The following is a 27,047-nucleotide window of genomic DNA, read 5'->3' on the forward strand; positions in this document are numbered from 1 at the left end:
GACCTTGGAAAATGTGTGAATTTATACACCAGCAGATGGCTTTAGGCCTAGTTAGGTTAAAGTTCTCTGTAATTCTGGTAGTAAGAACTGAATAGCTCAAAACAAGTGTTTTGAGGTAGGCTCAGAGTGAGGGGTGGTTGTTTTTTTCAGTGAGAAAGAAGCCCATGTAGAAGCTCTGAAATTCTCTGGCTTCCAAGCACACTTGCTGATCACGTTGTTTCAGTGTCTGCACAACAGCTGCATGAAAAATTTTCTGGTTTTCATCTGATAGTGCATTTTCTTTCCAAATCTTTGTATGAATTAATACTAATATGAATAATAAATTAATAATTGCTGCAGGGTATTCACAGAAGTAATGAATCTTGTCAAGGTGATAGCTTTAATCACTGAAAAAGTCAGAAACTTCGTTTTTATATTATTTATAAATATATCTGATTTTGATAAGATAGCAGCTCCACTTAATTTCTGGAAGTTGGTAATCATATAATATGCTAATTTTAATACAAATTCAGCATTAACTTTTCTAAAATACACTATGTAATAGTCTAAAAATGATTAAGTAGACATTTTCAAAGCAGAAGACAGAAAAATAATTTCTTACTGGAATCAGCATCACTGAATTGGGACAATTTAAACCAAAGAAGAGGAAGCAATGCAATATTCCCTTCCTTAGACCTGGAAAACATTCCCAACCCCCTAAACAGTCCAAATGCAAGGAATCTGAAATGGAGCTTTGCATTTCTCAGAGGGTTTTCAGGCTCTGGGCTCTCAAGGTCCTTTTCACTGTATGTGACTTCACAGTCTGTGTCTTTCTGTCTGGGTTTTTGTTTTTTTTTTTGGGGGGGGGGGTTGGTTTTGTTTTCGTTTTTAATTTGAGGGTATTTTTTACAATGGTCATTTCACTGATCAGCTTCCAGAGAAGTCCCACAGACAACGTATCAATATACCTGAGATGGGGGATGACTAGGGTGAATGAGCATGCACAGAAGGGGGTGCTGGGGAAGTGAGTTAAGATATCCGATCTCAGACAGTCTTTCAGTCCATGGGACTACTCAGGCAACGCGTGATGTTAAGGGAAGTATCTGCTACAGCAATGGTTTTCAGCCTGTGTTCTACAGACCTCTGGCATCCAGGTCCTGCCTTTAAGGGGTCTACAAGTATAAGCAAATTTCTGATCAATAGACTTAAAATTGCTTTTTTATAGAGGCTATGAATTACAAAAGGTTGAAGAGCACTAACATCACCTTCACAGTCTCATGAACTCTTGTGCCAGAGAAGGCTTCAGTGAGTCAAATGTGTTTATAAGGGAAATTTTTTGTTGTTTTTAATTCCTGTTTGGACCAAAACACCCTTTGGACAACCAGAAATTTATGTGGAAACTATGTTTTACTTTCCAGCCAGCTCTTGCTTTAACCAGATAGCTCACTTCACCCTTGAAAATACTATGGGTACATTTAACTCACCAGTAGGACTGAGTAACTTAGACCCTGCTCTGGCTTGTGCCTGTGACCATCTGGGCTGCAGACAGGTTCAGGGTTCACCTCAGGACTGTCTGAGGATGTAGGATAAATGTATGTGCTTTTGTGTGACCTTGTGTTTTTTCCTCCAGCTTCACCCAGTTTCGGATCATTCTCGGTGATTTTGACTACAACTCCATTGACAATGCCAACAGGGTCCTTGGGCCTATTTACTTTGTCACCTATGTGTTCTTTGTTTTCTTTGTGCTCCTGGTAAGCAAGAACACCCTCCTTGACCCTGCGTTGACAGCAGTGTTTGGGAGACCACTTCTGATAATCCCCAAGTTAGATGCAGTGCAAAGGCTTAGAGAGAAAGGAAGATTCTGTTACAATAGCTTTGCAGTGTAAATAGGCCAAGGTAGACAAAGAGGATGTCATTGAAATGGGGGATTTGATGATCAGAGCTATTAAGGGCCATATTCACATCCTTTAAGGTAAAGACTAAAACTGACTGGTAATACTACTGATAAGGTAACTGAATTCAATGAGATCAGTTAAGCTGCTCTGTAGCAAGCAGCGAACAAAGTGTGGGGTACAGTGTCTGTCTTTCCTAGGCAATGGGTGCAGGGGGATGCTCTTAATGACCAGCTTGAACACCCAGTGCCAGGAATCCAAATTTAACCTAAGATCTTGCAGGAGAGGCTACCAAAGATGGTATTTGAGCTGGGAACAAATGTACCTTCAGCCACTGCTTTAACTGCAGGGACCTCCTCCCCAGTGAGAAAGCACTGTGTGGCTAAAGTGGGTCTCCACACCACCCGCGGGATACCCCGTGTAGAAACAGCTCTTTGTTTAACGAAGCCCTGCACATCTGTATCTGTCTCTTGCTGCTTCAGCTGCTGGAACAGGCAAGATGCCTCGTGCTTATTGATCTCTCTTTCCCTTTTTCTAGAACATGTTTCTGGCCATCATCAATGACACCTACTCAGAAGTCAAGGAGGAGCTCTCAAGCCAGAAGGATGAGCTGCAGCTCTCAGACATCTTGAAGCAGGTGATGGATAGTGAAAGCTGTGCCACTTTCTAGCTAAATCCTGAAACATTTTCTGGAGGTCCCTGACCTATGTGAAATTTACTAGAGAGAAACAATGGCTGCCCACTTCAGATCTGCATTCTTGGTGCACACAGACATTACAGTTCCTTTCTGGGATAAATCAAGCTTGCAGATCCTTTGTAAATGGGAAGAGGAGAAAACAAGGGTTGGGGGAATCTTGTTCCCTGAGCATGCTGGTAGTGTTTCTGAGAGACTTCTTCCCAGGATAGTCTCTGGACAAAGCTCTTTCAGTCCTTGAGAGAGCATACTTTGGTCAATAAAACAGCATGTTGTATTTTAAGCTGCGCAGTGGTGCACAGCTTAGCAATTTATTACAGTGGTGCAAATCTAGTGGGTTACATTTGGATTCCCATGGGCATATCCCAGAAGAGGTCCTGGAAGGTCACAACTATGTGACCTATGTACTATGGGCCTAATATTCTGCATAGAATAGTATTTGAGACAGTATCTTAAACAGCTGATGACTGGGAGATCAGATAAAGGGAGAGTCAGGAGGAGAAAACCAGAGTTCAAACTTCACTGAGATCTTGGCTGTTGCAGCACTCCCAAAACTAGCCGGCTGCAATAAGGCTTTTACCAACCCATCCCAGGTTAACTTCAATAAGTAGTTCCCTGCGCCTTGCCCCAGCATGGCCGCCAATCCCCACAAGGTTTCAACAGTTCATTTACTGTCCATGCTGTTTCTTCACCCCTTCAGGCCAGTCCACCCTGCTTCTTGCCTCTGCTGCATCTGGATTCTTCCTTCTCTGGGCCCTCTTCCAGCCAGCCTCTCCTCATCCAGGCCCCTTTCTTCTCGTGGGGCCTCTCCTTGTCTCTCCTACATCTGGGGTGCACTCTCTCTCCTCCCCTTGCTTCTTCCAGGTCTCTCTTCATCTGGTGCTTGTTGCAGCACTCTCCAAACTATCAAGCTGCAACAAGGTCTTTTACCATCTCATACCAAGATACTCTTCATGCCAGTCCCTCTGCTGCTTTCTCCTAGGTTCTCCTCATCCCAGCACACACGCGCTCACTTGCTCTCCCTTCTCTCTGCTGCTTCCTCCTCTCTCTTCCTTGGCTGCCCAACCTCTTAACAGAACCAGCCACAGCTGCACTTTATCTACACCAGCCAACCCACCGCCCCTGAAGCCAGCCCACAGCTGTATGTTATCAATGTTAATTATCCCAGCTTCATTCCTCTACAGGTGCTCCTCTTCCATACCCCTTAGAGCTATTTAACCACTTAGTCACAGCTGTACATTATCCACGTCAGACAACCCACTGCCCCTGAAACAAACCCACAGCTCTATATTATTAATGTTAATTAACCTGCCTTCATTCCTCTATAATTCCTCTACACTTGGCCACCATGTTGGTGTTGCTTTAAAGGTGCAATCCTGGTTTAGAAATGGGGCTCATTCAGCAGTATTGTACTTCTGCTTAGCTTAAAATCTCCCTATATTACTTAGTAACTGCTGACCCATATTGTGTTGTTCATTTTGCCCTATTTTTCACTGTTCTTCCTGCATGATTCTGTGTCCATTTGTACCTTTGGTAACAGAGCTACAACCGGACACTCATGAGGCTGAAGCTGAAGAAGGAGCGGATTTCCGATGTGCAGAAAGCACTGCAGAATGGAACAAAAGAGCTAGACTTTGAAGACTTCAAGAACAGCTTGAAGGAGTAAGTGAGTCAGCTTGAGGGATACCTGCTTAGCCCTTTCTCTTGGTAATACAGGTAATCTAAATTCTCAGGTTTTCAGGATCGGAAGAGCAGTTAGTTCAGATCTGGGCAATGCAAAACTCAAAAAAACCAGCCAAACAAAAATCCCCAAAGAGTTCTCATCTTTCTTCACATGTTTAATTGCCTGTTCTAAATAGGTTTGTGTTACTGTCTCTTTTCCCATTTGGCATGTTTTAGGTTTGTCACTGGCAGGAGGAAACAATACACTGATTTCAAAAAGGGTACTCCCGCACTGTCAGAACTTCAGCGCTTTGAGTTTTCTCTTTCTATTCTTTTTCAGACTGGGCCATCCAGACCATGAGATCACAGCAGCCTTCTCCAGGTTCGACAAAGATGGCAACCGCATTCTTGATGAAGAGGAGCAACAGCAGTTGAAGCATGACCTGGAAGCAAAAAGGGTAAAAAAAGGGCAAGGAAAGAAACCCTTTGTCTGGCAGAGATCACTCCAAAGTGGTCTAAGCATAGCTTGTGGTATAAACTAAGCAGGCAACTCAAATACAGCTCCATCCCTGCCTGGATAGCAGCTGACCGTATCTTTGCCTGTGAAGCTCAGTGTGATTCACAGTGAAGCTGACAGTGTTAATATTTGACTTTGCAGCAGTTTCTTTATCTTCTAGGTTGCCCTGAATACAGAGATCGAAAATTTGGGGAAATCCTGTGGTGACAACAACCTGGATGAGAATCTGACCTACATGGAAGCAACAAATAACCACGCAAATAAAGCCAACTGGGTTTCCAAAGAAGAGTTCCAAGTGTATGTTTGTGCTGGCAGTAGTTTAATCCCTCTGCAAATGAGGGGTCTGATTTCCTGCTGCTTCCTTATCTAACTGTTTACACTGGTGTTAAGCAGTTTCAGTAAGATCTTGCCCCTTTTTATCTTGCACATGTGTAAATGAGCAGATCAAGAGAGAACTGGGACAGTTCTTGTAATGTAATTTGCTTGTTCCTGTAAAAGATTGAGGTAAGAAATTTTGTTTTCTGCCTCTTGAATAACTTCTGCAGCTGTCAGCTGGCCACTGGCAATATGCTGTCATGTTTCAGTTCAGAAGGTAGCTCGGATAACTGGGCCAGGGGAGGTTGATACCTTTACAGAAGGTCCTGTGGGAATAAACGTTCTTGATTTATAGCCTAGCTGGCCTTCATTCTCCAGGTCTGAGAATAACACTCGGCTGTTTCTTCCACAGGAGGAGCATGGGATAAATACAGCACAGAGAATCAGGAGATCCTGATTCTGCTACTGGGAAACACTAAGCAATCCACATAGGGCCATATCAAAGGAGAGGCAGGTGCAATATTTAATAATGGGATTATATTGTGGCTGGACTGTGATCCAAACTGGTTGGGACCCATCATAAGCAGAACCACTAATTATAGATGAAAACGCAATGTAGCAGGGAGTTATGTCTTTAGTGGGTATGAATTAGTTACCTGATGTGGAACATTCACTCCTGTTTGAGGTCTGGCCCATTGTCCATGAGATATCTGCTTCAAATCCTGCCGTTTATCACAAGAAAAAGCTTGCAAATGCTCTCCATGTTTCCCCCAGACTCCTGCAACGTGTGCTGCAGCTGGAACGGTCCATAAACAGCATTGGCTCCAAGATTGATGCAGTGGTGAGCAAGCTAGACATGCTGGAAAGAAACAAGCTGAAAAGGAAGGAACTGTTGGGCAAGCCAATGGATAACATTAGCAAGGTTGGTAGTCCTCCACCATGTATTTGAACCAGCTTCAGGGCAGGTGACCAGCCCTGCTGTGTGAAAGGGTGTCATCTTGGCTTTTCCAGTACCCATTGACATAAGACAGAAAGGGTTGGGCAGGGTCAGCATTTTGTGTGATCAAGCCTGTTCTGTTCAAGCAAAATGACACAAAGCCTCTTGCTTTCATGTCCCCTCAGTTAACCATGGTTCCTTTAAACACACCTTCCAGCTCCTTTGAGGCCAAGCTCATTCCCATGGCAGTGGAGGCAGTTGCTTTGTACCCACTTATCCTCAAATATATAAAAAATATTAAAAATCATATTGTCCTTCCCAGCAAGAGTAGCTAACGACAGTGCTGTGGACTGGGATCTTAACATCTTGCCTGTGGATTATTTATCACACATGAGGTGGAAGATTATTAGCAGTGTTCCCATAGCATCTCATTGAACAATTGTGACCTTTGCCAAAGACTTCCTTTACCCAGTCAACCAGCATATGTTGGGTTTTCAGCTTTAAAGTCAAAGACATCAAGGCATATGGGAGCCATGGCATTACTTCATGTTTTTATGGCTTTGATAATGAGAACAGCCAAACAGCACTAAGTGACCTAGCTGAGTCAGAAAGAAGCCTGTCTTTTGCAGGGTAGTCTTGTGATCGCTTCCCATCTGAGATAGTGTTTTGAGGGGTCCTAGTTCTCATGTGAACATGCCTGAAAGCTTATTCAAGTATGTGTTTGCAGATTTGCTTTGCCACAGCATTTTTGTGAACATTCTCATAGAGGGTGAAAAAGGATGGATTTCTCCGCATTTGTCTGATGCTTGAATGTGCATTCATCAGTGTTGCAGCAAACAGTATATCGGACCTTTAATAGATGGGCAGGCTTGTACTAATTTCTGGAAGAATATGGGAAGATAATTAAGTATCATGCACACCTTATCTCTCTTCTGGAGTGTTGCTAGACTTCTTGTTGGCTTGCAGGTCATTCTTTCTTCTGGTTCACAGCAGGAAGAACCCAGTCAGGAAGAGCTGCTCCCCCAGAGCCTAGACCAGCTGGGAAAAGAAGCAGCAGAAGGTTGCGGGATGGAACACATACAGGGGAACAACCTGAGTGGCAACTCTTCCCGAAGCAGGGTCTATTCCATACTGCCCAGGTCAAGTGTGCCAGGGCCTCAGATCCCCAAGAATACCCAGCAACAGTCTGATGTGCGCTTCTAGCAAACAGCCCAGTGTTCCCAGTTTCACTCCTACAGTACTAAGTCACAGTCAGTATTTTCCCTACTGTTAGAATAATCCGGACAGCTTGACACAGGCACCACTGTTGCCAGGAACTGGTGATGTGAAAAATCAGGGATGCTATTTTCCAGTGTAATGACGTATAATGTCACAGAGCTAGAACTTCTGCCCATGTATCTCTGGAGTAGGTGGAAATTTGGAACCAGGTGATGTATTGGGTTTCTGCCTCTGGACAGGCAAAGTCTTTTATCTATCCTTTCCCAAAAAGTAGAGACCCTGGAACACTGTGAACACTTGTGTCCAGAGCGGCACATTGTGACTTGTTCCCAGCACAAACAATTGCCTTCAGGACAAAGATGTGGTTTTCATGTAAACAAAGCAGAGTATAATCATTAGCGTGAAATGGAAAGGACAAATTTAGGGTTTTTTGTGTATGTGGTTACCAACAGATTTGTTCTGTTGTAGCTTGTTTCCAGAATGCTTTGGTAACCCACTCTGTACCTTAGATTCTAATGTTAAGAGGATACTAAAATAAGAGTTGACTCCCAATGTAATTGGGAGGAGATCTGAAATATCATAAATGGAGAAGAAGTTGTGACTGGCAGAGTCCTAGGCCTGCGCATTAGGGAACAGACTTCTGGTTATATGGTTTCTAACACTGCTGTTGACATTAAGAAATCTCTTTACGTTGTCTATTTTCACGCTCCTTAAATTGCATTTCAAGGTACTTCACAATGCTAGCACCATATTTACAAAGTTGCGATGCTTCACTTTTTTGTCAAGGAAACAATTTGGTTTGCAGTTGTGGGTGCTGACACCATTTGAGTTGAAGAATATTGTGAAAATCAGATGAATGTGAATTTTTCCACCACATGCAAAATACTTCTTTTCCAGCCATTTTTTACTTTGCTGACTTCTCTTTCCTTGTAGTTGTTACAGACTATCACTGCTGTTATGGGGCCACCGTAAATGTATTTCAAATATCTTAATCACTGGTATTCCACAATAGTTAACCTCAAATAGGCTTTGTAGGCTTAAAGCAAATAGAAATGTGAGTTGCACCAAACCACTGCTAACAACTCTCACTAGTGCTACACTTCAGTGTGCTGTGCAGTGCAGTGATAGCTTAGTGGGGACTTTGTGTATTGGCATTATGTATTGCCACCTTTTTAAGATGGATGTGTCGCTATGTTCTGGGGGAAAGCCCCCCTGGGAATGTCTGAAGGACCTCTGGAACAGCCCTGTCCTCAGATGACCCAGGCTCTGGGGCTATCACAGCTACAAGGTACCATTGATAAACTGAAGCAGATGGTCGCTCAGCTGTCAGAACCTAGTAGGTGCTGAGAGACCTTATCACCCATCCCACAAGGAGCTTAGATTTCAGCCAGGAGCTGTGGATGCAGGAACTGCAGGGTCTCACAGCTCACTTCCCATCAGCTGGTCCTGCTGTTGTGCACAAGACTTACCTGTGAGACGTTGCCATGGTTTTTGACTCCCAGTTCCAATGAATTCAGAATTGAGCAAGAGCTTCTTGCCTGCAGCTTTTCCAGCTGAACTCAGAACAATGACATTGCTTACCTCCTGCTCTCAGCATTGAAGCTATTGTCTTATTCAGAAGAAACAGCCTATGTCAGGAGAGCGTCCTGAAATACGCCTTTTTATTTTTTTCCTCCAAATTTTAAGTAAACAGAAAATCCATATGCTAAACTGTAATTCAAGACAGGAGTGACATGGTCTTTAGCGGGCTTGAAAAGTGCACACAGACCTCTGCAGTTAATGAATTGCATGCTCTCTGTGTTGAAAGGCATAGAGGAAGGTTCTCAAATTCATTTTAAGACTTTGTTTCAGATCTTTTCTCAATAGCAGACTATGGTTACTGAGGCCTAATTGCAAAATCAGAAATATAGGCTGCTCTTTTGAAATCCCTGAAGGAGCGCCTGCCTTTGCCATAGACTCAGAATACTGGGTGAGGTCCAGAGTCTGTGTTACACATAGTTATCAAGTACGTGGGATACTGATCTGTGAAGAACAAAGTCTGGCACCATGGGAGAGCTCCAAGTAGCAACTGTCTGCTTCAGGGGGGTGATTCTGTGCCGATAGAGTCAGTGGAAGATACATTGCTGGCTGAGCCTCAGCTCCTTAACATAGCAACAACTGCTGTGAGGACAACAGGATCCTGAAATCATGTCCTGCCAAGAAAATGAAGGTAGAAGTGATTATCTGTAAGGCCTGGCTTTATACAGCCTCAGATTCCACATAGGGAGTGTTGCTTGTTTGTTCGCAGGCAGAAGACCTCCCTCTTTGCAATGCCCAGTGTTGCTGTTCTCCTCCTGAGCTGTGCCAAACACCCACAAAGCCAGCCCCACAGATAACTCACTAGTGAGGCAGGGATGCTGCAGCCACTGCAGCTCAGTGCAAGAGCTCTGCCGTCACTGCACACCAGGGTGCAACCTCCACCACCCTGCTCCTTTCTGCACAGGGACCCCCATAAGTGTCAGGGAAGACAGGTGAGGCAAGAGCACAACAGTGCGGCAGCTGGGCTTGGATTCACGGGACAGTGCCCACCAGCCTCCAGCAACCAGATCACAGGCACTGTGGTCTGCTCTTTAGGGCAGCCGGAGGAGCAAAATGGTCATGTTTGTGCTGCAGGTTTTGTTCATGCCTGAAACCGGGGAAGGCAGCTTTCCCCTGCGGAGGGAGAGCATGGAGGCCTCCACAGGGCCGTTGCTGGGAGGAGTGTTTGCCCCTCACTCTGCCTGCCCGTGGCGACTGCAGGACCCGCAAGCCCAGCTTGCCAGGGCTCCCCGCTCCCCGCTGAGAGGAGCAGCCTGGCAGCCTCCTCTCCTTCGGGCTGGCAGGGCAGCAGTCAGCCGGCGCTGTGGAGGAGCCCTGAACCAGCTCTGGCTGGGATCAGGCAAAAACCGCAGGTTGCGGTGATCCGCGGGGTCCATCAACAGCCAGGTCGGCAAACTCCTTTCCCCCTTCCCGGCAGAAGGACTGCTCCCTTCACCCTGTGCTGTGATTCTGGAGGTGCCAGTGCTGCCCAGTGTAAAACAAGTTCTGTCACCAGTATAAGCCTGTGCCGGCATTAATGTCTTCTCTTGTTCATCTCTGTGCAGCTGTGTCTTCTCTGTTCCTTGTCAATACATTACGGCGTATGTGTCCTAGAATAGGGCAAGGAAATGCCTTGCCCCCAGGAATCGCTTGTGTATAATTGTCAGTTGTGTATAATTGTCAATTGTGTCTTCAATCTGGTTGAGAAATAACATAAATACACTGAATGGTAAGTTCATACAGCTTGTCTTTTCAGATGTGCGTTGTCAGGCCTCACATCAGGAGCTGGTATTATTTAGATGATAGTTGTCTGATGGGGGAAGTAAAGTATTTTTTCCTCAATAGTAGGTGCATGACTCTGTTCTGTTCCAATTTGCGGGGGGCTGGGGGGTGGGGCTTCTAAACTGCAGTGTCACAGCAGAGCCTTGAGGTGGTTAAAATCTTCGGGAGGAGGTTTGAAAAAGTATGAGGTGCTCTGAAGAGATATCGCCACCACGGTTATTTGAGTTGGCAGTCACAGTGGCTGGCGCCTGAGCCCCATTCTGGTAGGTGCTGCGTGCGCTCCAAAGCAGAGGCTGCCTTAACGTGCTCTCAGATCCCACCAAGGCGGAAGACAGCAGTGTCCCAACCGTGGTGCCAAAGCACGGGTAAGGCACAGACAGACTCGCTGCTGAGCGCAGGGAGGGGCACGCCGAGATGCCTGAAGGCAGGCCCAGGCATGTGGCCGGGGGCAGCCCCAGCCTGCCATGGCTGTGAGCATGGGAAGCTCCTGGCGGTGGCACTTCTCTGTGCCTCTTCAAGAATACGATGCGTTTGTCTCAACAATAAGCAAACCTAATTTTTCGTGCTTAAATCCCCAGACAGACACGCCCCCCACCCCCAATACAGCCAAGCCTCTGGAGTTACCTTAACCACGCTGAGTTTCCCAGCAGATGTCAGTCAGCACCACTCACAACCCGTCGTGCCTGCAGAACCTCTGTTCAGTTTTCAGAGGAGGTCGGTAGCAAATCTCCCATTTGTTTTACTGAGAGGAACTGAGACACAGGAAAATTAGTCTGTCAGTGGCAAAAAGAAGCAAAATCCAGGGTTTCCAAAACACATTTCATGATACTAGATCCTCCCACTTGAGTATCTGTTGCAGACTTTGTCCACCTCTGGCAGGTTACAGTTCTCCCTCCGACCTGTAAACAAGCTTTTGCTCATTTTTTGCAGTCTTGTGAAAAGTCCTTAATAAGTGCTACTATTATGCTACAGCTGCTGCTACCTGGACAGCCTTTAGCACAGGACGTTGTTGGCTGGAGACTGCCCTGCCCCTGCCTCTTTTACAAACACATCCTAGCAGAAGTCACTTGTAAAGAAAAGAGCAACATCAGGGGACAACTGTGGGTATTCACAGAGTTTATCAGTAACTAGGGGAAAAGGGAACAGAGAAGCAAGCACCATCTGATGAGCCAGCTGATTACAAACTCAGATGAAGTGCCGTGCCATCCGTTTGCTGGTCACAAAAGCCCTAATTCATGGCCTCCAAACCTGAAAGCAAGGAGCCTGGTGCTAGGAGGGTGTTGGAAGTGGGATGAATTTTAGTGGGTTCCAGGTCTCCAGCCCGCCTCCTGAACTCAGAGGCCAAGTGATGTCAAAACGAACATGTCAGGTTTTGGAGAGAGGTGGCAGAATTTGACGCTTAAGGAACTAAGAAGCCCTGCTTATGGCCCAGTTTCAGAGGTGGCAAATGCCGGGTGCAGCTCGTGGCCGGCCAGCCATGCTGTATGCATGCCAGGTGCCCAAGCGGGTGGCAGAAGGGGTGCTGGCCCACAGGGTGTGGTGAGGTAAGGCCCAACCCTGGCCAAGGAGTGCTAAAGGAGGAATGCAATCGCTCAGCTGACAAAACAGCGTGGGTATGTGCGTGTTCAGGTGACGGGCCTCCATCCTGAGGTCACGCAGGCAAGCTCCCAAGAGAGCCCATGTGCCTGGCGGTGACAGGGGTCTACGGCACAGGATATTCCAAACCAGCTCTAGTTGATGCTGTATCCTGACCGGTGCTGTCCCCAGAAGACACCAGTCATTTCTCTGCTGGCTTGCTCACTTCCAGTGCCAGAAGGCACAGCAGCCTGAGAAACAGCCCATCAGAGCAACATGCAAGGCAGGAGCTTGAAGCTGGCTGTGCTTGTGCTGCCTGAGAAAGGGCTGAGAAGCCATGCCAAGTGATCACTTCTGTCGGCTGTGGCCACCTGCGGGGTCCTTTTCTGCAAAAAGCATCAGAAATAACAACAAGTGGCCAGCTCAGACATAGAAAAACTCCATATACATGGATGCACACACACACACAACCCAGACTCTTTACTCTCCATTCAGACCTATCTTAGCTTTTCTATTACGATTCTCTACTCCCTCTGCCTCTCCTGAATTTCTGCCAACTGCCTCCTGCCCTAGGACACCTAGCCACCCTTCAGTGGTTCCTGTGTAGTTCTGGGGTCCCTCTGCCCCTTTTGCATGTGCTAGTCATCTCCACTTACACAGCAGTTTCCAAACTAGGAAAGAAAAATTCCATCAGGAGAGGAGAAGAGCAGCACTGTCAAAAAAACCCCTGAGACACCGTGCCCAAGACAAACACCAGGCAGTGGCTCTGCTGAAAGAAATAGCTGAATATTGAGGTGCACCTGGGACCTAGTCAAACATAACCAGTTGGGCCAGCTGGAAGGTGAGTACAAAGAACTCTGGCATACGTAGCTTAGGAGCATTGGGCTTTTTCCTGTGGCATTACTGGGTGAGCTGTGCCACCAAGCGCTTCCTACTTTCTGTTCTCCCCTTCATCTGTGTTACCGCCTTCATCTTCAAGACCAATATCCAAGCATCTAGTCTGGCCTGCTGCTTTGGGTTCTCTTCAATAACACTTGCTACCTGGTGATTTCCTGCCTTTCTGCCTCAGTTTCCCTACTGGTAAACATGATTTTCCTGCAGTCTGCATCAGAGTAGGAGACAGCTGAGATTTCTGAGTCTTTGCACTTTGCCTTTTTCTTTCACCCATCACGATGCTCTGGCCTGTGTTGGAAGGATGTGGCATGGTACTTCTCCATCAATCCAAAAACCAAAAAATCTCCAAAACAGCACTGTTAAGCATCTAGGAAGGCACAAAGAAAGAAGGAAGTTATGGGTGAGACAGCTCAGTTTCTTGTGTCTCCTGCTCCAGAATACAAGCTGTTTACTGTCACACTATCTCACGTTCTGCTGTTGTGCGGTGTCGCTTTGGGGAAGGGACTCTGAGCGTACAGCATCTACTGCAAAAAAAGTCTAAATCTCTTTGGGGATGCCACAACAAATACTAAGGGCAGTAGCTCAGGCCTTGGGAGTGGATAAAAGTTAAACAGTTTTTAGGAATGGCTGGTGGAACAGCCTGGACTTTGCTCCTGAGGAAGGAGGGGAAATGTCTATGTACTATTATGTTTGTCAACATTCATGTCTAGGGAGGGAGCTGACCTCTGGAGTGCCAAGTTGGGACAGATAAAACAGACTTTAATCCTGTTAACCTCCTCCGGGTGCTGAGGCCCTCAGAAGGGAAGCAGAAGGATGGAGTGCCCATCCCTGACTTGCAAATAGCAATGCAAACAGTACTTGAGGGAGTCCTGTTCCAGGAGCGTGGGCTGAGCATGGGAGAATCTTGCACTGGGGAACGTGGGTTGCTGCCCCAGCTTAGCTTGGTGCTGCTTCTTAGTCTGCAGTCCCAGGCCTTGTCCTAAAGGTGTAAGAACATGGGGCAGTCATGACTGTTGTCTCTCCAGATGTGCTTTCTTAGAGAGGACATGGGAGCCTCCTTTCTTTTTACCAGGCTCCCAAAGCTTACCTTCCTAGCAGCTGCTCTACAGTGTGGCTAAGATGTAGCCCTGCTCTAGGTCTCTATTTCCAGCTTTCTCACCAGACTTTACCATTTCTGCTCCCTCTACCCGTGTTTTCTTCCAGTCTTCATCTACCTAGACTGTGAAGGAAAGGAGTGTCTCTCTGTATTTTTACTGTACATCTTATGGTAGTTCAAGATTCTCTGTGACATTACTAAAAACAGCAAGTTGGAGCTATAAATATCTGAGCACCTTTATCATGTTAGCTTTCTAACTACTGATGAACTGCAACGATGGTTTAGATGTGCTAGATACTTTCGAGTACAGATATTATATCCTTGTTTGATTACTTGCTTTACCCAAATAACACCCAAGTGTAGTTCTGTTGATCCTGTAGTTTCGCTATTAATGACTTTCGTCAGTCAAGCCCATGATATCTCATTGCAGTGCACTAGATCAATATTGATTTTCTTTACTCTTAGATTTGCTTGAATCCTTTCTTATCTTTAACCAATTAAGAATTTACTGCTACTATGAATGGACTAAATAATTAACAAAACTTGACTACGTCAGATTTCTTCTACATAATCCACAAGTCTTGCAAAAGCCAACTTCCCCAACACAAACAGCATTTTAACCAAGTAAAGAAGGCCAGTCAGCACAAATTTTGACATGATGAGCAATCAGGGTGGAAAAGGAACAGTAAGATGGCTTTTTGTGCCTAGGGTCGTGAATTTGTAGATGCAGCAGATTCAGCATATGTGTACACATCTGTGCAGAGTGTGTCTTTTAGAAAGGTTTACTGGAGGTTTTGGTAAAGAAGAGCTAGGAAATATTCTCAGTCACGCACTGTGTCTGATATTGCTGTCTTCTGTACTGATCTCAGAGCTGCTTTTGTATAGGGAGCATTGGGATCTGCTTCTTGCTGCATTCAGTAGAAGGCAGTAGTAGGACTCACCAGCACGCAGTTCCTTCTGAGCATATTTCTCATGCACTCTCTTCCTGGATGATATTTTATGAGCTTTATGAAATTCAGCATTGGGCAGAATTAAGAAACACCTTGGATCCTCAGGGCAATGAAAGCAGCATCCTGAAAGCAGTGGAGAAACAGTTCTGGAAATTTTGTGTCTGGCAATTCCGCTAGGTAAAGCCATGTCTGACTTGATCAAGTGGTGGTCGTAAGTCTCAGCCTGTGTGGAAAGCTGGACTAGAAGGAACCCTCAGTACCCCCTTCAAACAGATGTTTTTGTGATGCTGTAGAATGCAGATGACTGCCAGAAGACGGGGAGAAGGGACCAGGACCTTGAGCAGAGAGTGGAACTCATAGTCCTCAGTAACTTTTTATCCACTCTGTGTGCTGGACATGTCTAGTGTGACCAGAACCCATAGGGAAGGAGTAATGTTCAAATTGGCTGCAAAAGAGAATGACACTTTTTGGGAGGAGTCCTCAAAGCCTCAAAGCCTCACTTTCTGCGAGGTCCTTTCCCCCATGCCCAGGACAGTAACAAGGTGTCTCCAGCCCTACGGCCCTGTGGTGGCAGCCAGATCAGAGGCTCAAGGCAGCAGGGCCTACAGTGCAAGAGCAAAGACCCCAGACCTGTGCTAAAACCTGCATGAGATCTGAAACATGACCAAGATGCTTTTGCCTTGCTATCACAGTGTTATCAAGGCAATGCTTGTAGCATTATTTGTTTAAAGTCACTCAGTAAAAAAAAAATCGGGCTTTGTAGCTTGGTGCTTGCTAGACCTTTATGCTGGGCTGACTAACACCTTTGTTGTCTTTCTGTAAAGACCACATCCTTTAATCAGAAGTAAAGTCTGACAGTTTACAAGGCAAACAACCCTCTCTGTGGATGAGCAGCACGAAGCAGCACTGGCACCCACCAACCTACAGAGTGCTGCGGTGAGAGAAAAGTCCAGTGCCTAGCACCAGGCTCTCCTCAGGCTTGTTAGGAGTGTTCATCTTAAAGAACCACAGCCCTGGCCACTGTTTTCTACCCATGTTGGCAGAACTCTCCCTCAGCAACAGCATGGGCTAGATCAACTGGATCAGTAAAATGATACAGTTGAAAAATACTCCCAGCTGGGGTGGGAGATGAAACAGGCTGAAGGTCAAAAGGCCCTTGAAGAAGCCCAGAAAACTGTTGCTTAAAGAATGGGCTAGAGGAAAGCCAGAGCCTCCAGCCAGATGCTGTAGCTGGCTGATCTCGTTCCTCCCCGTGTCTTGGGTCTCCGTCTATTTCCTGGCTATCTGGATGTGCTTAGGCACAAGTGGCAGAGAAGTGGTTTTTCCATTCCATGAAGTGTGGGAGAAGCAGTTTCCTGAAATTACCAGCATGGAGGGACCCATCACCTCTGTCTCAGGAGCAGTTGCGCAACTGGAACTATCAAGAGGAACGTGAACCTTTAATCGTGCTCCTTCAGGTGCTATGTGGAGTGGCAGGTTCATAACTCAGAAAACACCTCTGCTCCCAAGCACAAAGGCTTTTTGTCCTCATTGTACTAAGTACGCAAGTGGATTGTCACTGCAGCACGTTGAGGGGTAGTGAGTATATAAGGTTGAAATATGCTTGGAGACAGAGAGATGAGCATGCTTGATGATACACTAGGACAAAAGTCTTCAATGTAGGCAGATTTTCCTCGAAAGCAGAAGCGAAATCACAAATGAAACAGGAACACAGGTCCCCTTCTGGCCCACAGAGTGACTGGAGATAATATTCTTATTCAGCAAGCCTGATCCTTGGGCGTACCTACGGCAAACCTTGCTCTCCTGACAAATCCTCAAGGCTATTCCAATACCCTCATAATCCCACCTGCTCTGGACTCCTGTCAGCCCTGTAGAGTTACACAGCTGCACGAGACATGTCTTCTGCCTGGTGCATCAACGGCATCAAGTGCCTCAGCACACCAGGAGGGAGGCAGGTGTTGGAAAGGGGATAGGTGAGCCTTTGGAGTTTTTATTATTGGTATCGACTGGGTAGCTAGAGGTACCCTTTGTCTTAGCAGAGCCTTACATTGATCTAGCAAGGGGTGGTGTTAGAAAACAGCAATGGCGTACAGAACTGCAGAGGGCAGTCAGACCAGAGGCAGTCGATGTGGTGACTTGACAGCTCTTCTATAAATCGTATTTATAAACTGTAAAAGTGGGTGTTTCCTGCCTTCAGAACACCAAGGAGCCTGGGGAGAGTGAGCTTCTTTATAAAGACAATAGTGCTTGGGAACAGGAGGCTGAGGAGAGGCCCCGACAACAAACCAAAGGGAATCCGATCTTCCTGTGCTCACACATGCTCCTAGCTGGGAGCAGGGAGGGGCAGCCCGATGGGCGAGGGGTGGCTCCCGCAGCCTGCCGCGGCCGGCGGGGAGACCCCCGGAAGGCACTCCGCCTCTGGGGGGTGAGAACGAGTGCGGCAGTGCCACCCCGGGGTGCTCCCGCGGCCGCCTCTACCCCCAGCGCACCGAGCCGGATGGGACCCACCCCTGGGTGTGACGACCATTCCAGAAGGCGTGAGCGCAGGGGTGGGGTGCTACCTCCCCCCCCGCCCCAGCTGTACCCCTTTGTACCCGTATTTTCAACGGGAGACCTTCCCCCGACCCCTGCTCTCCCCGCCCCGGGAGGGCGGGGTGACGGGGGCAGTGCTCGGCGCCCCGGCGCACGGGGGCTCCGTCGCGCAGCCACCGCGGAGCTAGCGCCGTCGGGGCCGTCGGGGCGCGCGGAGCCGCCTCCCGCAGCGCCGCCGCGCCAGGGGTCGCGCAGCCGGGGCCGGGGCGGGGGCGGGGCTGTGCCGCGCTGCCTGGCGGAGCGGGGCTCCCTCGCTGCCGGCGCCCCTCGCGGGGCAGTGCCGGGCGCTCCTCGCCGCCGGTTTATGTAACCCGCCGCCCGCAGCCGCTTACAAAACGCCGCCGAGGCAGCGCCGCCGCTAGAGCTTCGCCGCCGCCAGCGCAGCGGCAGCCGGGAGGTAACGGCGCTGGGCGGGTGGCCGGGCGGCTGGGTGGCGGGAGCTGGGGGCTCTCAGTCCGACCCTACCTGTAGCCTCTACGGAGCTTTTCCCACCCGCCTGCCAGCCCTGCGCGCACCCGCGGCAGTGGTGTGGCTTGCCGGTGCTCCTCAGCAGCTTTCAAAAGCTCGTGTGGAAGGGTTTATGGTGCTGTAAACTGCAGAACCTTTGCAAACAGATGTGAGCTATACGAGGCAGCCAAATGTTCAAAAGTCTAACTGAGTCTTTGACCCTTGTGTCACTGTCATCCTGACCATTCTGGTTTTTTCCTTCTGTTCTGTTGTGCAACCTTCCAAACATATAAGCCTTCTCTTGCTGATGTAACCAGCACATCCTCTCTTGTTTTGCCTTAGCAAGGCTTTCCCAGGGGTCACCAGCCTTAGAGTTCAGCTTGTATCCAAGTTAAACAACCCTTCCTTCTCCCGGCCACTTTAATTTCACTTGTGCAGGAAAAAAAAATCTGCTATAGCTTCTTGAACTTTAGAAAGAGGCAGAGAGGAAAGGGCAATTCCTATTTCTTTAAATCTGGCTCTTGTAGTTCCAGTTTCTTAAAAGGCTGACCTTCTCTGTCCCTGAGAAATCCAGTACTCCCACGGTGGTGAATATTGTTGGTCCTGCTGGTTATCAGCCTCTCGGTCCTGGGAGGAAAGAAGTGAAGATGGTGGGAAAAGGGTGATTGGTGGGATGTATCTACCTTCCCACAAAAGCCAGGTAAGTAGCAACAGACAGCTTCCTGGACAGGTCTCTGTCCTTGCTCTCTTAGTTGGCCTGGTAACCAGCTTGGTTTTGTGCAACATCACGGTAGATCTTTAGCTTTCCAACGAACACCCTCATGTCAGTAGGTAGAAGGGAAGTAAATGATTAGACTAACTTGTGTTACTCTGTCTGTAATGTTCAATTTCTAGAAGAGGCATGTAGTAGTTCCTCTCTTCCTTGCTGTAAATCCCTGGAAAGGGGACAGGAAAGTTTATGGCTGCAAGGGCACCTGGCTGAAAGGCAGGGTGCAAGTTATGCTCAGGCCTTGCACAGGCTGCAGAGTTTGGGGCCTGCAGGATTTCCAAGTTCTTCACATGCAACATCAAGGCAAGAACTTTAAACTTTTTTTTAAATGAGTAAAGGGATCCAAACTTGGTCTCCATCAGTTACAGCAACAGAAAGGGATGCAGCCCCTTGACCAGAGAGCTCTGTTGCTGCGACTAAGATGTGAATCAGTGAGTACTAATGGTCATACCCATAATGACGTATTTCCTACAATGTAGGCTCCGATGCATGGATGGGGAGAACAGTTTCTCCCTTTGCTGTTCACATATCCTGCCTCCAGGTACTCCAGAGCTACAGAGGCAGCTTGTCTGCATGAGCCAGAATGTTTTATAACTTTGTGATTACGAATACATACTACAGTTAATTTTCCTTAACGTACCAGTTTGTACCGTGTTTTTTCTTACTGTGGCATGTCCCACATCCCTCCCTGTGGGAGGGGGAGCTCCTGCTGTTCTTCAGGGTAAATGGTGGCTGTGGACAAATCCAAATTGCTTTTCCTAAGTGTAGTTGTGAAGTGTCTTGATACTGGTGTGACTGAAGCACAGTAAGCAGCACGTCTAATTTTTCTTTTGATCATATCGGTATCTCTGACACGACCTTGTGCCAGCAAACTAGGTGCATGTGACTGGCCTTCGTTTTCATAAGCACAACTGTTTTTCTTCCTGTGATTCTTCATACAGATTCATTAATCTGTTTTCTCTGCTGACTTTGTGGGGGTATGAGGCAGGGTAAGCGTGTTACACCTGAAGAAGGGGTGCTTTAGCTGAAGTGGTAGCACCTTGCATTTGTAGTCCCCACTGTGCTGAGCAAGATGGTGACCATCACTGACAGGCTTAGTTTTTACCTCGTTAGATGCTCTTTCAGTTAGTATCACTTCAAGAACACATGTACTTCGTTCTTAAAGGCTATGTGTATTGTTCTAGATCTGTGGGTTTCTATGCCATTGGGGACTACTGGATATCTTCCAATGAGGATGTCCATCTTTTTGGGAACTTGGCACATGTAAGGATTGGTGCAGTGTGTGTGAACTTGTTTTTCCAAGACACTTTCTGCAAAAATCTTTGCTGGCATGTCTCCCTTGCTGCATGTTTTTGTGTTCTTTGTCTCAACAGATGGAAACTGCTCAAAACAACAGTGACCTCAAAAAACTTCATGCAGTGGAGCTTAACCTGTGTAAGAAGGACACGATGGCAGACACGTTTGATCACAGCATTATTTCTGTTGGAGAACAGGAAGGAGCAGACAATTTCCAACGTTCTCTTCCAACACGAGAGTCCCTCCGATACCCTCGGGGCTCTGTTGTGAGTTTCCATAATATCGAGTACTCTGTCAAGCAGTCCAGTGGATTCCTCTGTAAACGGAAAACTGTGGACAAGAAGATCCTTCACAATGTTTAGTAAGTTCTTGCGTAAATGAAATACCAGAGGGCAGGTATTAATCTGCCGCTGTGAATCAGTGACCCCAATGCCACCTTCCAGATCCAGCTGTGCTGGTAAAGAAATGACTGTTCTCCTGCCAGCCTGCAGTTTCATGTGAGCCCTTTGTAATTTGCTTCTAGGCAAAATAGCTGGGATATAGCTGGAACAGTTTCAGTTATTGATCTGAGCAAGTTAGGACCAAACTTGTGTGACCTCTTCTGCCAGAAGAGCTGAGGGTTCCCTTAACTATGGTTCAAGCTGCAGTCAGAGGAAATGAGCAGCAGAGAGCAGTTGTTTCTCCTTTTCAAGACTCAGCTCAGCAGGGAAGACAATTTCTGTCTTTTGTAGATTGCTTTTTATGCCCGGATCTGGTTGTGTTCTGACTGGCAGTCTGGGACAAGAAAGGAAAAATACTTATTGATTTCAGATTTAAGGAAAAGTTTTTAACAATCTCTTAAGTTTTCCTTTCAACAGCATTTTGTTCACACCTTACCTCTGCAATGAGATGCATGTGAACAGGCCTCCATTTGGAAATAACTCTTTCCTTCTTCCAGTGGCATTATGAAGCCGGGCTTGAATGCTATTCTCGGGCCAACAGGGAGTGGCAAATCTTCGTGAGTACTTTCTTTTGCTCCTTCAAATGGACAGGCAGCTGCTCAAAGAGGATTTGGGGTTCTGAGGGCTGGGGGAGATGTGAGGGATCTGCAGGCTCAGACCTTTGCATGCCTGCGAGAAATCTGGTGATGCAGTTTGACCTTGTGTCCCTCTGTCAGTTCTGCTGGAGTTCTTCCCCTGCAGTGGTGTCACAACTCCTCATCTGCTCCAATTGGGGGTCAATAGGTGACTGCAAGTACCTTTGGTGGTGGCCTGAGTTAAGATACCAGGCTGAACTGGGGTGACTGGAGCTCAGGTGTAGGCTCTGTCCTGTACCTGTAATGGGGTGGGGAGGGGATGTGAGCTCCCTTGGGGCAGGAGAGATGTCATCCCCTGTGAAGTCACTGCAGCAAGATTTCCTTGAAGGTGTTAGGCCAAACCCCTCTCTGAAAACTGACAGGCTTATGGTGTAATGTCAGTCTATAGGATGCTCTGGATCCTCACCCCAGCTTGGCTGTGGCCTGGTGGGGGGGTGCTGGAGTTCTTCGGGTGAAAGCACAGAGAAATACCCTGCAGACTGTCTCCAGCCAGTTTTGATGCTGTTTTCTCTCACATATAACCACGGTAAGAGAGCTCTTTGTCACTCTCTGCCTTTGAGAATGTCAGAGACTGGCAGATACGGCCAGGGTTCACACAAGATGTGTCTTTGTGATGACCCTTGATCTTCCTCTCTGTAAGGAGACTGCTGGCTAATCAGGGTGTTTTCAAGAACAGCACTTCATCAGGGTGGTGTTTACTTAGCTAGCAGACAGGCTGGCCTCTGCATTGGCAGTTAGGACAACTCAGTGATACTTGAAAAGAAAATTTCTTTACATAATTAATCTTAACGCTAGTCTTGTTTATACCCATTTGGATTAATATCCTTGAGATCAAAGTAGTTATTTTTGTGCTCCCCTGGCTGGAAAGCAGGCTGCAGCTACTTGGCAGGGTGCTTTTGTGTCTGTGTATTTGAGGTTAGCTGTTCATACGGAGACTGAATTTATGTCTGTAGGGGGTTGGCTGCTGTGAATTGTGAAGGTCTGTATACTACCATACTGCTGTGGCACACCTTGTGCTGGGAAATCCTGTGTTCTACACCAGATTTTCTGTACAAAGAGCTAAAGCCCTCGAGCAGAGGAAGCCCATTTCTGTGCCCTTTGGTTTGCCCCGTGAGCAGGCTGTAACTGTGGTCCTGACTGGTGGTACTTAGTCAAAGGTAAAAGCAGCTGTTGTGGCAAAACCTAATGCCTGGTGTTTGTCTGAAGTCTCCTAGATGTGCTGGCTGCCAGAAAGGACCCAGCAGGCCTGTCTGGAGAAGTGCTTATAGATGGCATTCCACAACCTCCAAATTTCAAGTGCATCTCGGGGTATGTTGTGCAGGTGAGTAACTGCCTTCAGTGGCAGCCTGGGATCCCTTGGGAGGGAAGAGCACATAAGATGAGCAAAGCTTGAACTACTAGGTTAGGTAATTTTCAGTGATCCCTACCAAGTCTAGTTTGATAACTTTATAAACATTACAGTATTTAGTATTTTTCTGGGAGCAATCTGTTGCTCCAACTAAGTTAATCACAGAGGTGTTTGTCTTACCAGAGATGCCCAAACCACTGGGCTACTGTGATTTGTTCTTTGGGCTCTTCCCTGAAGTACTAGCAAGAGTTTAAAAAACATAAAAAAGCAAGGAAAAAACCTGCAACACCCAAAATCTCTTGTTGTAAAACTCAAAAGCAGTTCTAGCTGGCCGAAGTACCTTCAAGCTATCAGACAATAATTCTAGGAAGTTAATAGGTCCCTGCTGTTCTTCCTCTGATTCTGGCTGGCTGGGACAGAGCTTCGTTCCACTCTGAGACAGGAAAAGCCAGCTGAATCTGCGGAAGTGGGTGGAGGCCTGGACCAATAATAGACCCTCAAAGCCCTGGGGGAGCTGAGGAGAAGGGGATTCTTGGCAGCCATATGAGCAGCCAAATCTGGAAACCATCCAGGCTTCTGACTGCAGACAGATGTGAAGCAGGCAGCTTTTCTGAGATCTGCCAGCTATGGGGCTCTGGGAGAGTGCATGTGATGAGACTGATGCTGAGTCTTGGTCCTGCAGGTCAAAGATCCCCAAATCATCAGTGTTTCATGAATGGCCAGGAAGCTTCTTGCAAGTGGTCCCAGTTTGAGACATCTGTCTCTCCAATGTTGAAAGCAACCAAACTTTACCTTCAAATGATAGGCAGCCAGGTGAGACATTAAATGGTCTCGTTCCCCTCCCGCCCCTGTGCAATACTCCCTAGATCAACAAAGATGGCCCAAGACTACAGACAACACTTAGGACCTAAATACATACATACTTAGAGGGTCAGTTTTCTGCAGGTGAGCATACACACGTGCTAAGTCATGTGTTATCCCTATAAAACTGCTGTTGGTCTCTCCACTTATGCCTTGCAAGTGAAGGTGTCATGCCTCTGTTTGGTACTAGGGTAATTTTAATTTAATTAAAATTAGAATCATAATTTATTTACAGTTTAGTTTCCAATGTGGTGACCCAGCAGTTGTATTGGTGGATCTGAGGGTGGAGAATGGGAAGCTGGAGTGAGAGACTGAGGGTGTGTGGGGAGGGAGGTGACAGCAGGAAATTCCTAAACCAGCTTTGGCAGCAAAGTCAGTTTATCATAACACTACACCCCGAGCAATCTGTCACATACTTCTAGCAGAGCAGCACGTTCAGTCTTCCTCTCTTAACTCCAGTACCAAATGTGACTGGCTGGCATGTCCTTTGTGCTGCTTATCAACTGCATCGGATGTGGAAAGAGTCCCAAAGCAGGCAAGAATCTGCTGCCCTGGAGCTTAGTGGCTGGGTCTTCCAAAATGGCACAAGATTCGAAAGGTGGCCGATTAACAGGCATCTTTTCTCAGCAGTTGCCCGGTGTTGCAGCCCTTCTCCTGTCATAAGATGGGATGCAGAATTGTCTCTATTGTCATAGCAGGGATGATGGGGAGGCATGGAGCTCTGGACAGACGTGACATCAACTCTGGCTCATGGTTGTTACAGGTTGGTGTAGGCTGCCCAGATGTTCATCAGCTGGATAGGTTTGATTCTTACTCAAAACGCACATGACAGCTGAAGCTTTTCTAAAGGGCTAGGCCTTAGAGTAAGGTCTCGTGCCCAGGAGTTATAGATAGTTGAGACATGGAAAAAATCAGGAGCAACTTGGTGAAATGTTCTTGTTTCTCGGAGGAGCTGCTGCCAGCGAGGAGCTGGGGAGAACTCCTTGTTGGCAGCTGAACTTGGCAGGTGCTCTGGACCACCACAAGATAATGGCTTGTAACCTCGAGCAGAGCTGACTTTGGTGACTCCCCTCTGCCTTGAACACTGAGCACTGGCAATGTCTGTGGACCTCAGCTGGACTGGCAGAGGCTTAACTCTTTACAAAACCAGCTGCCTGCTCTGCCTCCCTTTGGCTGATAAGGAAAATGCACTTGCGGTATAAAATGGCATTGTCTGCACTTGAACTTGTGGGTTTGAAGGCAGGCTGAGGTGAGGCTTGGTGTTAGCTGGGAGCTGAAGAGCTGCATTCTCCCTTTGACTGCTACTGAACGACCTTGAATTTCATGTCTTGTAAGTTTTGAAGCAAGTTTTTGTCCCTCAGTTCAGTTTCCACTGTGGTCCACAAACAGTTTATCCAGCAGCTGCCACTCCAGGGACTCTGGTGCCCAGTTAGCTAACTGAGAAGGAGGTTTTCCAGCTGTCCATTTATGCTACTTTCAGGATGATGTTGTCATGGGCACAATGACGGTGAGGGAGAACCTGCACTTCTCTGCTGCCCTGCGACTCCCCAGCTCCATCAGCATTAAAGAGAAGGAAGAGCGAGTCACCCAGATAATCAGTGAGCTGGGATTAAGCAAAGTGGCTGATGCTAAGGTGAGCAGTGAGAATATCTTTCTTGGAAATCATACTACCCCTGGAAACTGAACTGCTCAGCTCTGGGCAGTATGCATATATAGTGCAGCTACACTAAGTTAAGCAGGAGCCTGACTAAACCATACTGCACATCAGTCTCCAGCTCAGAAGGTAACTTGGAAAGAGGTATGTGTATTTCTTACTAAAAGGGGAAGATTTTGGTCCACGTCCAGCATGTTTAAGTTCAGAGGGGGAAAAAGGTTGCCTAGTCATTGCACCTTGGAAAGCTGCTCAGTCGCTTTCTGGCTTTGTGGGACAAGATGGAAATGTTTTTACAGTGCTGAAAGTTGTGAGGGATGGAAATCTGGACTGTGATGGAGAAGTTCTGTGCAGAGCTTGTTCCTGCCAGCAGCAGTTTTACTCTTACTTCTACATTACTTACACTACTCTTGAGCAGCAGACAAGCTACCAACAAGAGGCATCCCTGAACACCAATACCACCTCTGACTGCTGCGGCCTCATTCTGACTCTTGTTTGTCAGTGTCATCCTTGTTCTTTGAAATCATAAGGTGCCTGGAACCTCTGAAAATTGGGCTCTGCTACTGCTACACAGTCCCTCATATTAAGTCAGGCCCATCATCCTCTGCTGGCTGTGGAGTTCACTACTGGGACTCTGAAAATGAAAAGGGCTTCTGGGTGCAGAGTGCCTTGAGTTCCAGGACATGCACTGACCAGGCCCTGTTGCAAATATCTGATTTCTTCTGCTTGTAGGTAGGAACCGAATTGATCCGGGGAGTGTCTGGAGGGGAACGGAAGAGAACCAACATTGGAATGGAGCTCATCACAGAGCCACCAGTCCTTTTTCTGGATGAACCAACAACTGGCCTTGATGCTAGCACAGCCAATGCAGTTCTCATCCTCTTAAAGAAGTAAGAGTCAGTTCTTCAGGGCTCTGCTTCAATTTTGTTGTCAGCTCATCAGTAGAAAAAGGAATGCTGTTATGACTAAGTAGCTACAGTGGTCTTTTTTTAAAAAAAAAAAAAAAAAAGCAGCTAGACAAATAGATTCAGATGTGGTAGCAAATTATTCATTTGGGTCTTGTCTAAAGCCTTTTGAAATTGATGGGAATCTTTCCACAGCGAGCAGTGGGTTGGAGCCCAAAATGCAGAGGCAGCTTGGGCAGCTTCCCTTTGGCCCAAAGAGGGGTGGGCTGGGAGGTCAGGCCTTGTAATCGTAATTTCTTGGCCTTCCAGATAAGTCTATTAAAATGTCTCTTCCTCTGCTCTGGCAGCAGGCTTGAACTCAGACCAGACTTCACTTGCAAATTACTCTCAGTGTTTACCTTCATCTCCTAGGTTTTGGAGATGAATTGTCTTCTGGTACAAAGAGGACCAGACGAGGCTTATTTAATGAGAAAGGGTTTCTGACCCTCCTCCTGGGTTTGTAGCATGTCTGGTTTTGCGGGGGCGACAACATTTAGCTCTTCTGTCTGGATAGTGGTCTTTAAGCAGCAAGGATACTTGTTGGGCATCAGTGCTAAAGCCTACTTGAAAGACCATCTGACAAGCCTGAAACAAAACTAGTTTTGACTTTTCTAGAGACTAAGTCTTCAATAGAACAGCTAAAAGAAATCTCAGCTGGCCAGACTTCCACAGCCTGGTATGTAAAGCCTGGTACTGCCATTGAGTGCAGTAGGGCTGTTCCTGTTAGTCAAGTTGAAGCCTGGTATAGAAAACATGTAAGGAGGGTTCATGCACAGCTGTGGCCTCAACGTTTGCTAGCTACAGACAGCGTAATGCTTTGTCTACCTGGACTGCAATGACGGCCTGCTGTAATGAGGGGTGCTGTCTTTAAGGTCTTGCAGGCAGCATCTGACACAGTGACAGAGAAGGGAACTACACCTTTTCTGAGACCTTGAGAAATTGACAAGTATTTGCCTTGGATTTCAATACTTAATTTTCACTTGGGTAACATGACCT

At 47.1% G+C, this 27,047-nt stretch overlaps 2 protein-coding genes and 1 long non-coding RNA gene across 8 annotated transcripts in view; 2 read left to right on the forward strand and 1 right to left on the reverse strand.

Moving 5' to 3' along the window:
* The window catches only part of PKD2L1 (polycystin 2 like 1, transient receptor potential cation channel), a 27,312-nt gene extending 18,599 nt beyond the window's left edge, over positions 1-8,713 (forward strand). For all 4 annotated transcript variants that reach the window (XM_055719793.1, XM_055719790.1, XM_055719791.1 and 1 more), the window contains 7 exons: positions 1,610-1,730; positions 2,410-2,508; positions 4,106-4,227; positions 4,568-4,685; positions 4,905-5,041; positions 5,834-5,981; positions 6,987-8,713. In XM_055719793.1, coding sequence (XP_055575768.1) covers positions 1,610-1,730; positions 2,410-2,508; positions 4,106-4,227; positions 4,568-4,685; positions 4,905-5,041; positions 5,834-5,981; positions 6,987-7,199 — 958 coding nt within the window. In that variant the 3' untranslated portion in view covers positions 7,200-8,713. The remainder of the gene's footprint in view (positions 1-1,609; positions 1,731-2,409; positions 2,509-4,105; positions 4,228-4,567; positions 4,686-4,904; positions 5,042-5,833; positions 5,982-6,986) is intronic.
* Positions 4,583-19,680, reverse strand: LOC114016493 (uncharacterized). 2 transcript variants are annotated; one of them, XR_008733781.1, is made up of 6 exons: positions 18,126-19,680; positions 15,060-15,191; positions 11,178-14,241; positions 6,917-7,034; positions 5,716-5,855; positions 4,583-4,670 (listed from the first exon to the last, which is right to left on the reverse strand). It is a non-coding gene; the product is annotated as an uncharacterized LOC114016493 (long non-coding RNA). The 2 variants fall into 2 exon arrangements; XR_008733780.1 differs by having other exon boundaries at positions 5,716-5,918.
* LOC102049650 (broad substrate specificity ATP-binding cassette transporter ABCG2-like) overlaps positions 16,892-27,047 on the forward strand; it is a 20,597-nt gene continuing 10,441 nt past the window's right edge. Inside the window, exons 1-6 of one of the 2 annotated variants that reach the window (XM_027808758.2) lie at positions 16,892-17,041; positions 20,250-20,533; positions 21,110-21,169; positions 22,454-22,568; positions 24,937-25,089; positions 25,840-25,997. In XM_027808758.2, coding sequence (XP_027664559.1) covers positions 20,250-20,533; positions 21,110-21,169; positions 22,454-22,568; positions 24,937-25,089; positions 25,840-25,997 — 770 coding nt within the window. In that variant the 5' untranslated portion in view covers positions 16,892-17,041. Of the gene's footprint in view, positions 17,042-17,844; positions 18,058-20,249; positions 20,534-21,109; positions 21,170-22,453; positions 22,569-24,936; positions 25,090-25,839; positions 25,998-27,047 lie in introns of those variants that run through there. The other variant, XM_055719794.1, reaches the window with a different exon arrangement.

Source organism: Falco cherrug, chromosome 9, assembly GCF_023634085.1.
Source record: "Falco cherrug isolate bFalChe1 chromosome 9, bFalChe1.pri, whole genome shotgun sequence".
Lineage (NCBI taxonomy): Eukaryota > Metazoa > Chordata > Aves > Falconiformes > Falconidae > Falco > Falco cherrug.